This window comes from Anopheles merus, chromosome 2R (genome assembly GCF_017562075.2).
Source record: "Anopheles merus strain MAF chromosome 2R, AmerM5.1, whole genome shotgun sequence".
NCBI classification, from domain to species: Eukaryota; Metazoa; Arthropoda; class Insecta; order Diptera; family Culicidae; genus Anopheles; species Anopheles merus.
Genome location: NC_054082.1, coordinates 31,962,864 through 31,979,922, shown reverse-complemented (window position 1 = coordinate 31,979,922; position 17,059 = coordinate 31,962,864). Strand labels below are relative to the sequence as shown.

At 45.2% G+C, this 17,059-nt stretch overlaps 1 protein-coding gene across 1 annotated transcript; it reads left to right on the top strand.

Moving 5' to 3' along the window:
• The first annotated feature begins 1,141 nt into the window (after positions 1-1,141).
• LOC121591071 (ceramide synthase 6) lies at positions 1,142-16,731 on the top strand. Its single transcript, XM_041911437.1, has 5 exons — positions 1,142-1,932; positions 6,974-7,094; positions 13,302-13,745; positions 13,832-14,092; positions 14,173-16,731. Exons 1-5 carry the CDS (start codon positions 1,748-1,750, stop codon positions 14,341-14,343), a joined length of 1,182 nt encoding a protein of 393 aa, XP_041767371.1. The 5' UTR covers positions 1,142-1,747; the 3' UTR covers positions 14,344-16,731.
• Positions 16,732-17,059: the final 328 nt, after the last annotated feature.

Here is a 17,059-nt window from a genome sequence, read left to right as displayed (position 1 = left end):
GTCTGTGACCCAGAATTTTGCAACCAAGGCTTTGGCTACCAATTCGACAATTCGATTTGGCCACCAAGGATTTAGTGACCAAGAATTTGACGACCAAGATTTTTTGAACAGGATTTTTGCGGCTCTAGACATGCATCACTTCATTGGGAAAGCGTACTTAAGTACAAAGGAAAGGAGAAAGCTCACAAAGCGAAGAGAGCTACACTTTGTAGCTATTCCACCACCAGATGATTCAACCATTTTTTTTTTTTGTTGCTATTTTTAAAAATCATTAGTCGATTATCATCTGCTAAACGAAGTTTTTTTAGATTCCTTTAAGGCCGCTTGTGCCCCGTTTAGACGTTAAGCGGTCGTTTAGTGGATTTGTGACACTTAGGATGGGAATAGTGCAAAAGCCGTCCGTATGGATAAAAAAAACTTGAATAAACGGCGTCCCACTGTAGTTTAGTAACAGATATTTTAAATGTTCATTAAAATGAATAAAATATTTCAAGATTCGTTTACTGGAACAAATTCAAAGTTACTAAGATTTATTTGCTTAAATGTATTTAGTTAATACTGTTTATTTCATCATAACTAGATGTGCAGTCTTTCCCCGGTACACGTGACACTCGAGTTACGTTAATTCAAGCTACGTGAATTCGTATTTATGACAGTTCAAATGTCAAACTAGTACAATTTTCTCAATAAATTTTGAAATGGAAATTAATTTTTAATTTTTTAAACCAGCAAAAAGAAATAAATAACCGAATTTTTCAAACGAATCGCATAAAATAAGTTATAAATTACATAAATAAATTAAATGCAATAAAAAATCATTGTAATTAAAGTCAATTTTGGCTGAAAAACGTGATATTCGACTTACGCGAAAATCAGAATTACGCAAATGCCTCCCGAACGCATTATTCGCGTAACTCGGGGAAAGACTGTATGTGCTGTTCTAAAACGTGTTGGCAATTTTTTTTTTCAATAACCGTTGATAATATTTCAAACTGCACTGAAAACTTTCAACCGATCCCAAATGTTATATGGGAATCCGAGCCAGCATGTGGAACCGCCCCACTGTGCTAGCGATTTGACAGCTAACAGCTCGGACCTGCTACCTGGGAACTGTCTAACTTCAAACGTGTAGCAGCTGCTTAATAAACATTGTTTTTTCGTCAGCCGACGAAGGTGGTACGATTGACACTTGTGCCTATTGATTTTGCTTTCTGCAGAATTAATTTTTAGAGAGTTTCCTCTACACCCGTGTGTGTCCTCCAATTGCTAGTGCTAGAGTGTTTCCTTTACTTCCAAATTCCATCGACCCTGTGCAACCAGCCGTGTTGCAGTGTGTTACCACCGCGCTAGTGGCGTACGTTCCGAGCAGAAGGCGTGTAACACGGCATGAATCAGTAGTGTGAATGATGAAACGATGAGCCTGTAAATAGTGGTGTGACTCCCGGTAGTGTTAATCTTCCTGCTGCCGTACCTATTACTAGCTCCGTTTCTAGTCTCGAATGGTGGTATAGCATAGTGCGTGTGTGTCTATGTGTGTGTGTAGCGCATAGTAGCCGTACCGTAGCCGTGCATAGCAGTAGCGCACCCGCTGCCGGGTGTGTATTGAAAAGAAAGGCGTATACCACAGTGTGCACAGAGTGACGAAAAAGTTGGTGTCCCGCAGCACACATCGACCGTTTTTGTCTCTTTCCGCGGGTGCGCTTTCAACCCCGGACGCCGCAGTTACCATACCAGCAGCAGCACCAGCATGGAGATTGTGCGTGCCGTATCGGACACGTTCTGGTCGACGCGAGTGTGGCTGCCGCCGAACATCACCTGGGAAGACATACGGCCGGGTGTGCGAGAGGACGTGAACCATGCCGACTACCGGCACCTGATCTACCCGATACCGCTGGCCGCGGTCATTATCGTGCTGCGCTGGATTATTGAACGGTAGGTGGCGGTGCGGTGTACAGGGAGTGGATGAAAGAGCAAAAAATTAAAACCGCTCACGAAGGACGGTGGAAGCAGGCCCGTGCGAGAGGGGAGCGGTTTTGGTGGCGATCGCGCGCACCCCGTACACATAACCTCAATCGCGCATGAAAACCGTTTCTCTGTCTGTCCCGTTATGCATGTGTGTATGTGAGTGCGTGCATGGGCGAGTGTGCGAGTGTGCGAGTGTGTGTGGAAATATGGTGCGTTCAGTCAGCCTGCTGCGATGCCTCCTCGCTGTAGAAGCGCGAATTTCGGATCGATGTTTACACGCGGCGGTAGTGTTGCGGTCGATGGAGGGAGGAAGCTATATCGTATCATTCCTGCTACGCGGTTACGCCCTTATAATTTCCGAAAATGGGAGAAATCAAAGAAAGAGGGGGGTTGCGAGGCAAACCCCACGCGCGTTGCTCTTTCTCTCTCGTCGCGTCATTCCCCCGTTCCCGTTGGGAGCAGCGCACTGCGAAGAATGGTCCATAATGCACCAAAGACGTGCGGCGGGACTGCAGTGTGTCAGAATGCATATGCTTGAGAAGAGGGAGAGTGTATGCGAACGCTGCACCCGGAATTGCAACACACTCTATCGATTACCCCCGAGAAGAGAATCTACACATGAAGCAGGATGACGTTGAAATGCAAACACAAACATAAACCTTTCACACACTTCTAAATTTACGCATGAAATGAAGTAACAGAAGAAAAAAAACGCGTCCACTCACCAGAAGAAGGGGGTTTGAGAAGGGGTTGGTTCCGTTTAATTTTGTTTTTTTTCCCCACTTCATTCGTTTCGAAACCGTTGTGCTTTCTCCGGGCCTCATTTCTACATTTCGCTCGCTCACAGTGTGCCTGTGTGTGTGTGTTCCCTCTCTCTCTCTCTCTCGGCTGCTTTGAAGTGCATGGTTTATGTTTATGCCGGTTCGCCCTGCCTGACAATGCACCAAGCAGCAGCAGCAGCATGCTTGGATCGATCGTACCGGCGTGACGATAGGGCGGGCGGCATAAGGGATGCATGAATCGGTCGACTGTTAAAATCTTTCTGAGCTGGAAAGATCAATTGGTTGACCTCATTGATAATGGTATTCTCAGATAATACGATTATTTAATGGTGAACTTTGAACCATTAGGGACAAACTCATTCGGACCTATATGAGGACCAGTAAGAAGGGCACAATGTCTTTTTCTTAACAATGCTCTTAATTTTATTTATTTTTATTATTTATTGTAGATTGTACTCGAAATGACGCGTCGACAATGTGGGCTGGCACACTCACCCACACACACAAACTAACTAATGAACAATTCGGAGCAAACATATGCCGAGCATGGAAACACGAAATTCGAACAGGAAAACAAAAAAAAACGCGCTTAAACCATGATCCATCACCACATGCGATGCGATAAGAATCGTTGACTTCGACCTCCAACGGTTCATTATCACCACCACCACCACCACCAGCACCACTACCACCTCCTTTGCAAATCCGATCTTCAGTGGGTTTCCAACCCAACACCCCTTGTTCGTTCCACCCACTAGACATCCGACGAGACAACATCGAGCGGTTTTCGCGTGTCTTTACCACCACCAATACCATTTACTAGCGTCATCTCATGCATAATACACTTGGTTTCGCGCGCGTCCGCTTCTATCGCCGGCCGAGGTCTTAGTATGTACCTGATAATGGGTAATCTAATCATTCAAAAGTCGTGCCAAACGCTTGCAAAACGCTTCCCAACAAGTGTATGATCGTACAGCAGCAGCAGCAGGCGACCGGGCGACCGCATGTCGTCAGACGGCGGCCGTACAGAACGTGTATGAAGTTTATTGTTGATGGTAGAAACGTTACGCAATATGTGGATGATGGTGGGAGGAGTAGGAGGAGGTTGGCTGGTGCACGGTTACGCGTGTCATCGTCATTCAGTCATAAACTGAACCTTGATTGGCCGGAGGGATGGGGAGAGGAAAAATACGTGCAGAAGGAAAAAGGGGAAGCAAAACGGTATCAGTGTTGATCGCACGATTAAACACCGTCTGCTGATCGATGGTCGTTGTACGAATTGTTGGAAATGTATGTATTTGTTACTTTAATTCAGCATGTTTATAAACAGGCCACTCCTGAATAGTCATAATCGGTGTCTCAGTGAGTCACTCGATTCACACGAGGTTATCATTCGTCATCAATAACGCTAGGTTTACTCCCCCCCCCCCCCCACCTCCCATTGGGTCACGATGAGTAAGGTTCGTTGTTGAAGCGCGCCCCACAAATGTGCTTCGTCACAAATGCAACCCAGTTCCAAGTATGTGGGGTTTTGTCTAGTGACGTCATAGATGGTTAGGGTTAATGGCCAAAATCTACTACTAGTCGGAATGATTTTGTAGTACATTTGTATTTGGGGAAATGCTTAATATCAATCACGTTTTCAATTCAATTCAATTCAGTCATTCAATCTATAACAATGCTTATCACCATGAGTAGTCAGCCTCTCCAAAATTGCCCCTTTTATCGGCTTTGGTTATCGTTCGATCGATCTTATCTTGCAGCTTTAAGGAGAGACGTAGAACACAATAGTGTTACAGCGACAATCCATTTTTGCTACGGTACTTCAATCCATTAGTCACCCGCCACCGAAGGCCCAAAGGTTTTTGGTAGCGTTTGAAAATTTACACAAACTGTTTGCTGCTTGTTGTTTGTGTGTACACGTTGTATACTCATTTAAAAAGTACACATTGCCCGGACGTACACAAACTTGCTCTGTTTCTGCGTTTTGCGGTGAATATATTTATTCGCTTGCTTTCAAATAGCAGCTTCTTTGCTGTTTCGTATTATCAATTATGCAAAGCAGTTTTTTGTATAAAACGATACAAAAACGAAAACAATCTTTACATTTTTTTTAGATGTTATACTATGTTTAAGTAAAATCGTTCGTCCGTCATCTTAAAATATCTCAATTAATACGATTCACAGCTATTGCGCCTCTTTTGGTGCTCAAATATTACTTATTTCACAGACTACGACGGGGACAATACCAGCTTATAGCTATAGTGTCCTTCGCGGGCCCGCCACATTATCTTTTAGCGCATATTTCAACGAGACTCGCATCTTATCAGCCAGGCGATAAAAGCGCTTATGAACACCGAAGAACAATTTGTACAGAAGCATCTGTATGTGGGTGTGTGTACCCGGCTCTGTTATACAGGAGGTATTGTTAATTCCATTCCAACCATACTTGCGCACATCGTTTTCGGTTGCATCATGTGTAATGCACGCTCAGCATTATCGTGCATTATTCTACGCTTTAGTGGCCTATAGCCGGTCTGGTGGTACAGTCGTCAACTCGTACGACCTAACAACATGCCCGTCATGGGTTCAAGTCCCGAATAGACCGTGCCCCCATACGTAGGACTGACTATCCTGCTATGGTAACAATAAGTCACTGAAAGCCAAGCTCACTTCACTAGTGGGTACAGGCAGGCCTTGACCGACAGCGGTTGTTGTGCCAAAGAAGAAGAAGTGGCCTATAGCGAAGGAAGAAGAGTGTTCCAAGACACAAACACCAACCCCCCGTACGAATGGCGCTTTCTTATCGCTTTTCCACCATCACTCAAGCTTACTGATCATAAAATGGTACACTTTTCGGGTAAAAAGTAACAATATTGTGTTCCCATTAGGTTTTACGTTTCTTTACGATCCAAATCGCCCACCCGAAAGATAAGCGCGAGGGCAGGGAAGGTGTGTAGGTGGTATGTCGAGGAAAGGTTTAGCAAGGAAAAAAAGGGGGCCAACGTCAACACATCGTTTGGTGAGTCGCGCGTCTGTTCGGCACAGTCTGGAAGGGTGTTTTTGACGCATTCGCAAAGCAAAGGCTCGACCTCCAGCGGCACAGATGTGATCCGCTTTTGCCTCTCTTTCTTTTGTAGGCTGTGCACGCGTTTGCAAACATTGCACTCAGAATTATCATGCGATAGGAATGTTGTGGATGGATACGTAAACCGACTGGCGCGTACGCTTTTTAGGCTCGGGGTTGTCGTTACCAGGCCACGGCGCACCACCTGTAGGATGGCGTTGTCTTTTTTAATCACCAAAAAACCTCAGCTATGACGATCTGTTTAGCTCTCCCTTTCTCTCTCTCTCTCTCTCTCTCTCTCTCTCTCTCTCTCTCGTTTCGGGGAAGTTTATTGGTGGTAAGGAGGTTGTTCTTGTTTCGCACTCAATGCGTTTCATACAAACTGAGTGTGATACGTTATCGGGCGTAATAAAACCGTTTGGATGGGGAGGGTTTTTTTTGAGAAACTTCTTCCCGTACGTGATTGTTGTGACTGAATCATACCGTATCAGCACGAGGAGCCGAATGCGTTGGCCCTACCATTATTCCCCACATGGAGACACCCGAGCAAGTTGTATCAATATCAATCAAATGGTCTTAACCTTTATGCCAAAGTACGTACTCCCCATGCTTTATGCCGGTTTGACCATAAGGGTAGCATATTATTGTCCCTCTTACATGTACAACGGCGTTCATAGTTTTGGCAGAGTACTGCCTATTTAGACATAATACAGGGTTTTCAGGAGTTCTCATAGCTGTGGGACACTTTATTAACTCTTTCATACGTGAAATGGACTTAATGTAATGTGAATTGGACTCTATAGCACCCTCGTTGGACAAATCTAATAGGAGATGCCAGGAAACCTGTCCCAAAAGGCGTGCCATAGAGTCCAATTTCCAACACATTCCAACTTCCAATAGGAAAGAGTCGAGGAAGTGTTGGACAAAAATGAGAACCCCTGATAAACCCTGTAATCAAAAATTAGGTAATGTTTCTAACCCCGAAACCCCGATAAGGGCCTAAAACTATGATGCATCTTGTATGAAGCAAATGATTTGGATTCAATCGTTACAACCAACTAATTCACGATTTTATACCAACATGTATGAGAAATGTTTAAATAAAATATATTCACACATCCCTAAGCTAAATCGTTTCCTATGTGTTGTATCTTTGTAGATATTGGATTGCACCGGTCGGTAAGGCGCTCGGTATCAAGAGCACAGGACCAAAGCCACCGAAACCAAACAAAGTACTGGAGGCGGCATACAATGTCAACGCCCGGCTAAGCCACAAAACGGTAAGGATCATTGAGGGTCTCTCGATTGCAGCTGTGTGTGTGTGTGTAAAGATGGCCATGTAGCAGCAGCGGATGGCCCACAATGTTGCGACGGCAATGTATAGGTTACACCCTTGATGTTTGCACACATTTCGTAAAGCGGAAAGCATTTCTCAAGCGTAATGAATATTCATTGTTCCATACCCATGCCCATACCCAATGCCATGTGTGCTTTTGCCAAGCACAGGAGTGTGTGGTGACCACAACACTCTGCCCTAACATCGAACAACAACGCTTTTTTTGGCAAAATGACGGCGACCTACGGCGTTTATACGCGCGGGGCACATGAATTAAGCATAACTACACCGCGCAATGTGCCAAACCCCAAAACGAAACAGAACGGTTAAGGTTAAGAAAAGCCAAACGGACATGTTCTGAACTGAAAACAACCATGATGGTGGTGGTGGTGGTGTGTGTATGTGTTCGATTACATTTCACTTCAAGGTTTGTGTGTGTGTGTGTGTGTCGGGTTTGACTCATGCTCGCGCCTCGTGTGCCTTCCGAGTGCCGAATCGAATGAATCAATTTCTGTAGCACATTGTTCGACCGGAAGTGATAAGCTGCTTCATTGCACCGTTCCATCGCTTCTGCTATCTGCTCATTTCCGGCGCTGTTGTAGAATCGCGCTTGAACCGGCTTGTAAACAGTATTTACAGGCAGGCAGTGAGCGGGAGATAGAGAGAGAGGGAGATTAAAGATTTTGAGCAAGAAATTGCTCCGGATGTCCGGATGTGTCCCATAAACACAAAAGAGTTTAGGAGAGGTGAAGAGGGAGGGAAAAGAACACCACGAAGTGTCGACGATTCGGTATTCAGCTCCCATCCACACCTCCCCCTATACTGATGGTGCCACCCACGTGGCTAGTGTTGGATTGTTGATTGATAAAGAGTCTGGTGGTGGTGGGTGGTACCTTGATGGCGGTGCGATAAACGGAACTGAAGCGACTGGACGTTGTTGGGGGTTTTAGTTTCCTAACGATCGATTAAAACCCTTTGAACATACAAAAAGAGAAGTAAATGCAACAGTAATTACACTTCGTCACGAAAGGGGGGATGCAAAACACAAACACAAACCCATTTTCAGTGTTGAGCGCGAGGTCATAATGCAACTTGCTAGCACAATCTGTACCGTTTGCTACAAAAAATGCAGTCGCACAACAGAAACACGGGCTTGGAAAAGGTGCTTTATTTCGTTGTGATTTTAATGTTACCCCGTTGTAGTAGTTAGTTTCCCCTGTACAATAGCGTTAATGTGTCGTCGCATGGATAACAGTACGCTGCAGAGTCCCCCCCCCCCCCCAGCTACGGACCAGCCAGCACTGTAGATCGATAAGAGGTAGTCCAGTTAATCACGCAAAAAGCCTGTTCAGAACTTGGCTCGGTGTTTTCGGTCACACCGTCTGTGGTGCCAGTCAGTCCCCCGCTTATCGTTGGATCGAAACGACAGCGCGTATCCTAATGACGCCAGCGGTGTCCTTTTCTTTGTTGGCACGAAACATGGTGCGAATGGACACGGCAACAGTAGATTTAATGCTAGCTTCTTTTCGGCAAAACGCGATTTTAGGAAAACGTACACCGAAATATGTTTTACTTTTTTTTATTACAATTACAAACGGTTTGCCACACGAAAGCGGACCACAACTCTCTCGATGTGGTTTTTGGGTGTTGGGAAGCCTTAGAACATCGCTACTGGCGTCGTTTCGGCTTGTCCCGAAACCTTAACACTGCTCCGTGTATAGGGTCTTATTGATCAACTAGCTGCAACCACATGATACACCAAATTTCCTCGCTTGTGTTGCGCTCACCAATCCGAAGGTATTCGCCCTTTTTTGTTTCTAAAGTGTTGCGTGCAATTTGAAATAGTTAGCCCATTTCGGCATGCTCTGTAGACACAAGAAAAAGAATACGAATTACGGCTAGAGTAGTATTATACTTGGCGTATCCTCTGCAATTGATGTAAATGTATGCACACCAATCGTGGCTAGTGTGGAGGATGAATAATTGATTGCAATTGCAAGTGTTCTAAATTGGAAGTTCTTAACAACCAAGCTAAACATAATCTTGGTGTTGGTGTGCGCATATGAATATGAATAAAGCAGCTTGTAGATTGGATTCCTTTGGTCCTATTTCGCGGAAGGGGAGTGTAAAGTAAATCAAAAAAAGCAAGAGGCAAAACTCATTGTGAACGCACATTTTTTTGTTTTCAAAATAGCTGCCCCATCAGCTGCTTGTTGGCATAAACATTTGGAATAAAAATCCTACATGGTGCGAGACACGGGGGAAACTGCACTTGCGACGAAACAATTCTTCTGTTCTGCATACAGCAGCGTATAAGGTTGTGTGGAAGTATAGACTAAAGGAAACAACACAAAGGGGGGAACCTGTCGTCTCCAAATCAAACAGAACCCCTTTCCACTGTTGTCCGCTGCGCCATGTCCAGCCACCAACCTCCACTGCACAGCACTGCCATTCCGGGAGCAACTTATTGGCCACCGTCGTCATAACGATATCACTGACGCTTACGACGCTAAACGACGGCGGCGGAAGACGTGGAATTTACGTCGATAGAATATTTAATCTGTGGTCTCTGTATGTCTGGCTCCGCTCCCTTATGCCTCTCGGTCTCATGATGGAACGAAACACACAATCTCGCGACCGAGTGAATGTGCCAATAGATGGAAAAGAGAAGGTGTTTGGAGGTGTGTGTCTGTGTGTTGTTTCTCTGTGGTTTATAGCGCGGATAGTGGTCTCGTATCACCCTTCCCGCACACTTTAAACTTCGTGTAGAATAGGTGACACGGATTGTTTGTGGAAGCGCACAGTACCGCCCCGATATATCCTCCGCGCACATTAAAGCTGCCGTACGAACGGGCAAGTTCCAGTATCACTATCTTGCCCGGATATATCTTTCTCTCGTTTGTTTTTATTTTTATTGCGACAATGAAATTAACGAGTGCTCTCGAACACTTCTCCTCGTCACAACTCACACTCTCTACCACACCACCACTGTGGCAGTGGAGAACAACATCTCGTGTAAATTGCGCGAAAACTGCACCGGAGGTTGTCGTCGTGATCGCGCGATCTACTACGCTCATGATGGCATGATGGGGTTTTTTTTGTTTATTGTATGCTAGAACACACGAAGTGATTACGGCCCCTAGAGGATTATGTAAGCAGACGGACGGGGTCTTACTGGCACGCGCTCCCTGCTTGTTTGGGTGAAACGATACTCGTTTGAGGGTAGGGATGGGTAAAGTGGGCAAAAATACGGAGACGACTCCGATCCGATTCCGAAAGTTTCGGGACCGACTCTGGAAGGTAGATCCGTCTACCATTATCCGGAGTCGTTCGGAATCGCCCATTGTCGTCCGGAGTCGGAATCATCCGGAGTCTTCCGAAGTCATCTGGCATCGTCCGGAGTCGTCAGCAGTCGTGCAGAGGCATTCGTAGTCGTCCAGAATCATCTGGAGCCATCTAGAATTGTTCGTGGTCTTCCGGAGTCGTCCTGAGTCATCTGGAATCATCCGGAATAATCTGGTATCGCATGTAGTCTTCCGGAGTGTCTTTCCGGAAAAACCATGAAATTAAATGCTTCCGGTCGACTCCGACTCTGACATTTGCACGTCTTCGATTCCAGCCGACTCCGGACGACTCCGGACAATTATGAATGACCCTAACTCAGGGTGGAACTAGTGGACTTTGATTTTCCGGAGTCAGAATCGGACTAACAATTGCCAAAGTCGAATCTGAGTCGTGGGTGCGCTCCAGAAAGCACACCACTAGTTTGATGGTGTTGCTGTATCATGTCGCATTCAATGAGGCTCGATCAGAAATGATGCACTGACGGAATTCTATGTTGATTCGTATGGGTTATAAGCTAAAGAGTTACAAATATTTCTCTTTCGTAGATATCCCAGAGCGACAAAGAACTAACATTGAAAACAAAATATCTACCACAACTCTCATGGACGCGAATTGTGAATGAACCGAGATAAATCCAGAATAATACATATTTGATGATATTTTTTTTATCTCCTACATACAAGAGACCTTGCTACGCGCTCCAAGAACAACAGTCGTGAAATGGTCCAATAGCGCTTGCTAATGAAATTATCATGCCTGCCCATGGAAAGGGCCAGTTCCCGACAGTATTACTACTTTCACTTGATTTCTCCTCAGCCAACAATCGCCAACCGTCAGAGGGCACCAGAAGGGTTAGTAGGACCGTCGCACACGTCAGTATCTCATCAATAAATACTGCTAATGACGGTTAAATTTAGGGCTCGACCATCCAAATGACCTCAGTTGGTGGACAGGTTATTTTTTGGTTTCCTCTCCCAAACGCTTGCTAGGGTCTTTTGTGGGAATTTTGTTTTCTATTTGACGTAGCAAAAATTGTATTGATTTTTTTTTTGTTTTTGGTCCGTTGGATGGTATGGTGAATGTGTGCTTTCACCTGCCTGGAAGTTTTATCACAAAAAAACATTCCAAACTGAACCACACTCCAACGTGCGCAAAATACAGCGGCAAACGGTTGAAATTAATGAAAATCTTTATTACCCATTCTCCCCCAGCCACCACCGCCGCTTTCACGTTGAAACTGTCCTCAACAAATTGCTTTGGCACTGCTGCTACCTGCTGCTGCCCCAAGGCATAGGCAATACCCTAAAGTAGTCTCTTGCTCGAAATACGAAGCACGCGCTGCTACCAGCAAAGAAAATTTGGAATACTTTCTTTCGCAACCGTTTTGCTGCAGCGTGCGAGTGAAGCCGGTATAATTCGAAGCGCCAAAAATACTCCCATCAATAAAGCATTTCATAACGCTCTCAACCAAAACTACAAACAAAGCGAAACAAATGCTGGGCAGCAAAAGAGCAACACCTCCCCTCCCTGCCCGATATTTATGCACGAGTGGCGATAATGTTCACATTCTACATATCATCAGCTCTTGTTGACCTCTGCACACGCTCCTGTAAGCGCGCATCGGATTCTAGTTGATGAGAGGGAGGGAGGGAGGGATGTGCTTGTGTTGTCTGCGTGCGTATCTGTTTTTGTAGACGTGATCGTAAACACGGAATTCAGTCCAGCAAAACCTAGCAGAGCGGGAAGGTGCGATGGCGGAATGTGCTACATTTCTGGAGCATGACGCGATTCTTGTCCACCGTCCACCGGTAGTGGAACAGACCCCTCTGGTGCTGGTGGCACCGAGTAGAACGAAACAATTAACAGAGTGTTAGAAAGTCGCGCATGAGGGAATGATAAACAGATCAGGGAGAGAAAAAGAGAAAAAGATATGTATGTTGATTAATGTCTTGATTTGCAAAACAATTCTCAAGCGTTCGTGTGAAAGGATCGCATTTGTATTTAGTGGGTCTAGTGGTTTTGCCCAGTCTATCCATTGCACCATTCCAAATTTGAAAATTATATAAAAGGATGGTTGTTGTTGTGTTCACTTTATACACCAAATTAAAGGTGAAAAAGAGAAAAAGATATGTATGTTGATTAATGTCTTGATTTGCAAAACAATTCTCAAGCTTTCGTGTGAAAGGATCGCATTTGTATTTATTGGGTCTAGTGATTTTGCCCAGTTTATCCATTGCACCATTCCAAATTTGAAATTTATATAAAAGGATGGTTGTTATTGTGTTCACTTTATACACCAAATTGTCGTTTGTATACGTGGATTTGCTTCCCCTTGTTAATCATGCTGCTGATGATCGAATGATCACAACCCGGTTAGGCAGTGGGCAGCACACCTGGCGGGCGGGCCATACACTACCAACGTTTCCCTTTAGCTTTCACTGTTTATGGTTTCCTTACGCAGCACCAAACGGCTGCTGCTTCCTCCTACTGTTTATTATTCCAGCAACGGAATCCCTTGCCAGTAAATCGAAATGCCAACACAAAATTCCAACTACCACGCCGGGCGGCGGTACTGTTTTGGGGTTTTTGTTGTTGTTGACTTCCGATTGGTTTTGTCCTCTCCGACCCTTTTTTGTCGTTGTTGCAGCAGCAGCGATGGATAAAACGTCTCCAATAGGAGGACAAACTCTCGCTTTTGCATACGCTGTGTACGGCTTCGTTGTGATTTCAAAAGCTCGAAGGTTCAATAGCTTCTCACGTTTGATTTGGGTTTTCTTTTCTTCTTTTTCTTTTTCGCCCCACCCAGACCATGCGATTGATGAAGCAGGTGGATTTGAGCGAGCGACAGATCGAGTACTGGTGGAGACGCCGCCGGGCACAGGACAAACCGACGACGCTGGTCAAGTTTTGCGAAACGTCGTGGCGATGCATCTACTACACGTACAGCTTCATCTTCGGCAGCATCGTGATGTGGGACAAGCCGTGGCTGTGGGACATCAAGCAGTGCTGGTACGGCTACCCGCACCAATCGGTCACGAACGACATCTGGTGGTACTACATGATCTCGATGGCGTTCTACTGGTCGCTGACCGCGTCCCAGTTCTACGACGTCAAGCGGAAAGATTTCTGGCAGATGTTCGCCCACCACATGATCACGATCCTGCTCATGGCGCTCAGCTGGGTGTGCAATCTGCACAGGGTCGGCTCGCTCGTGCTGCTGGTGCACGATTGTGCCGACATCTTCCTGGAGGTACTGGGGTTTCCCCCGTGAAGGCCCGCTGTATATTGTGGTTCATTTTTAATAACCTTTTTTTTCTCGCCCGTTTGTTTTCACAGTCCGCTAAGCTGACGAAGTACGCACAGTATCAGAAGGTGTGCGACACCATCTTTGCCATCTTCACCGTCGTGTGGATCGTGACGCGGTTGATGCTGTACCCGCGCATCATCTACAGCTCGTCGGTGGAGGCGCCCCAGATACTGCCCATGTTCCCGGCGTACTACATCTTCAACACGCTGCTAATACTGCTGCTCGTGCTGCACATATGCTGGACGTATTTGATCGTGCAGATTGCAGTCAAGGCGATCAAATCGGGACAGGTTGGTTGGCCATCTCTTCAGTCCACGTCTTCCATCGGTTAACAGTAACATTAATATCTATCTCCTAACCTTTTTCTCAGATGGAGGGCGATGTGCGGTCCAGCTCGAGCGAGGAAATCTCCGACAGCTCGGAAAACTCGCGCCCGGTGCTAACGAACGGTGGTACGCCGAAGAAGCAGCCGAGCAAGAACGGAACGACGGCGACGGTGGCGGCAAACAGCGTCAGTGCTTCCCCGAAGAAGAAACAATAAAACAACAAACCCGTGTGTAGATGACGCAACGACGACCGACCTTTGGTCTGGTCTGACCTATAGAAGCGCATGCATCACGGCAGGTACCAGCAGGCGATAAGGGGGGCACGCGTATATCATCACGTAGCTGCGAATGCGTCCCACGCGTAACGCATTACCTAAACACACACAAACACACGAAAAAAGAACAAAACGCATTACACACTGTTACTATTGGGTGTTGTATCTGCTGAGAGTAAAAGAAAAACAAAGCGCATCATGTTACACTACCGCTGCATTATATAATAAGAGCCAATCGTGGCCGTGTCTGTTGCACGTGCTGCGAAGAACTAGAACCCAGGAGAACTAGCTGCATACGATGCAGCAAAGGTGCAACGCTATATCTAAATCCCCAGTTTCTCTTACCCGTTTAGTTAAATAGTGCAGGAAACGGACGATTTATGATAGATTTAACCAGAAAAGTGTAGGGAAGGCTTCGTGAAGGATCCGATCGATGAACGGATGTATCAGCTCTGCACCAGGGGTATACATTGTTTTCTTTATTTCCTTTTTCTTCCTTCCTCTAGGGTACATTTAAACGAGATAGGATTATGGAGAAGCAGCTCCTTCCCCTATTTTGCTGTAAGAAGGAATCGTGCTGCAGGATTATTTGTGAACAAAGAAAAGCATTAGAAAAAGAAAGCAAAACGGTGGAAGTGTAGCGGCAGAAGCTAGAGATAAGTATTTATTAGCTAAGTAAATCGTTAGTAGAAGCGGCGAGAGGCAGCTCGCACTGCAAAATGGGTGGAAAACCAGTGGTTGAATTTGCAACAAAAGCAACAAATATCGTGTGTGTTGATCGTGTTTGATCGTGTTTAGCTGTGGGGAAGCGAATGATAGGGAGTAAAAAGTACACAAAGTAGTACATACATAAAAACACAGCAAATCATCCAACACAACCAAATGTTGTTAAGGCTGGCGCGCAAGCGTTTGTGTTGCAACAAACGAGCCCTAACAAAAAGAAGAAAAAAAAACGGGACAAAAACAGTAATAAATATAGTTTGAAAGTGACAATGAAAAGCAAAAAAACGAAGGGTTGTGGAGTAAAAAAATGGTTCCAAAACGGTCATTGCAGATTGCAGATCGCGTTGCTTACGGCATTTTTGCTCTGTCCTAAATTGTGGCCACCATTGGGGCGGGTTGCGTGGAAACACTTGGCCTGGCCTGGACATGGCGAACACACACACACATTCCGCATTAGCAGCTGCCCTATTTAGCCTTCTCTCTCGTGTGTTGCATTTTGGTTTGCTGGGTAAGGGTTTTTTTTGTTATAAAAGATAAAACGTGGCATTAATGACGAAGCGCAGTCGACATGTTGAAAGATTTAGCTAGACATTGCGTGGATCGTGTAAGCGAGCGTGTACCAAATACTCGACGATTTAAATGGTGCTCTGGTATGATGATGATGTGCTTGCTTTTGTGGCATCTTTGTTTTGTACTAAAAGATATAGTCCGTCAGCTGTGCGTCCCGTTTCTATCCTCAATAACCAGCAAATATGCTGGGGCTTCTGCTCTTGAACGCGTTGATGATCAGTCATCAGTTAATGGTATGTTGTCTCGTTGAGGGTGCTGGGCGCCCTATAGTGCGCCGATCCTGCGCTGTTTTCATTCACTCTACCAAAGTTTATGTTTACTGTACTCTGGAATATGATGATCGTTAGAATGGAAATGCTAACTTAAGCGCGGGCGGATAGAAATCGAGAAAAGGGCATCGTTGTATCGTGTTTGATCGATCGTTCGCATAGTGTGTGAGTGTGTGTGTGTGTATGTGAAAAGATAGTGCCCCCTCAAAAAAAAAACAATATAAATATCCTTGATAAGACTGCATAGCAGAATAGAGGAAGAACTCCTGTGCAAAGAGGAAAAGGCACCGCGACGCGATGTTGGTTGCAGTGGTAGGTGATAGGTGTGCATGAGGCAAATGGGAATGAAACAGACGAACAACGCGGAAAAAGAGCTAGCTATATGTAGGTAAAAATAGTAAAAAGTGTTTTACAAATTACAAGATTCACGATGAAGTCGATGAAAGTCTTCGTCATTTTTGAAATCTTCGCTTGAGTGTCCTTACTGAAAAACAAACCCCTATAACGAACAACGTTTTATCCTGTTATTTTTTCTTCCTCTTTATCATATACCAGCAAACTGCATTCGTACTCCAAATGGGGGAAATGTTCAGTCCCCCACACTCCATTACCATCACCTTTTCGATCGGGGTTTTCTTCGCTAACTACTGCTGCTGCTCGAGAGCATGTAATCGAAGCAACCCGCGCTCTCCATACCAGCTAGTTTTAGATAAATGTTCATCATTAACGCATTATTAACAACAAAAACAAACGTGTATATGCTTAAGAAAACAGTCCTCTTCTGTAAACGTGTCGCTAGAAAAGGGATAGGACACGACGTGTGGTAGACGAGAAGGGGTAGAAAGAGAAGCCGTTTACCGTTTTGTGTGTGAGAGGAAGGTGGAAAAGAATGCAAATGGTGTTAGAAGAATTCACATCACGTCGCCAGAAAATCAGTAAATCAGTTAAAAAAAAAATAAAAAAAAAAACAGTTTCCCGGGAACAAGTAATTGAGCTGTAGGTGTGTGTGCGTGTGCTTCTCTATTTTACAAGAAATCACTGTAAGTAAAAACACTCCCTGCATGCATGCTGTTGTAGAACACAGGGTAGTTCAT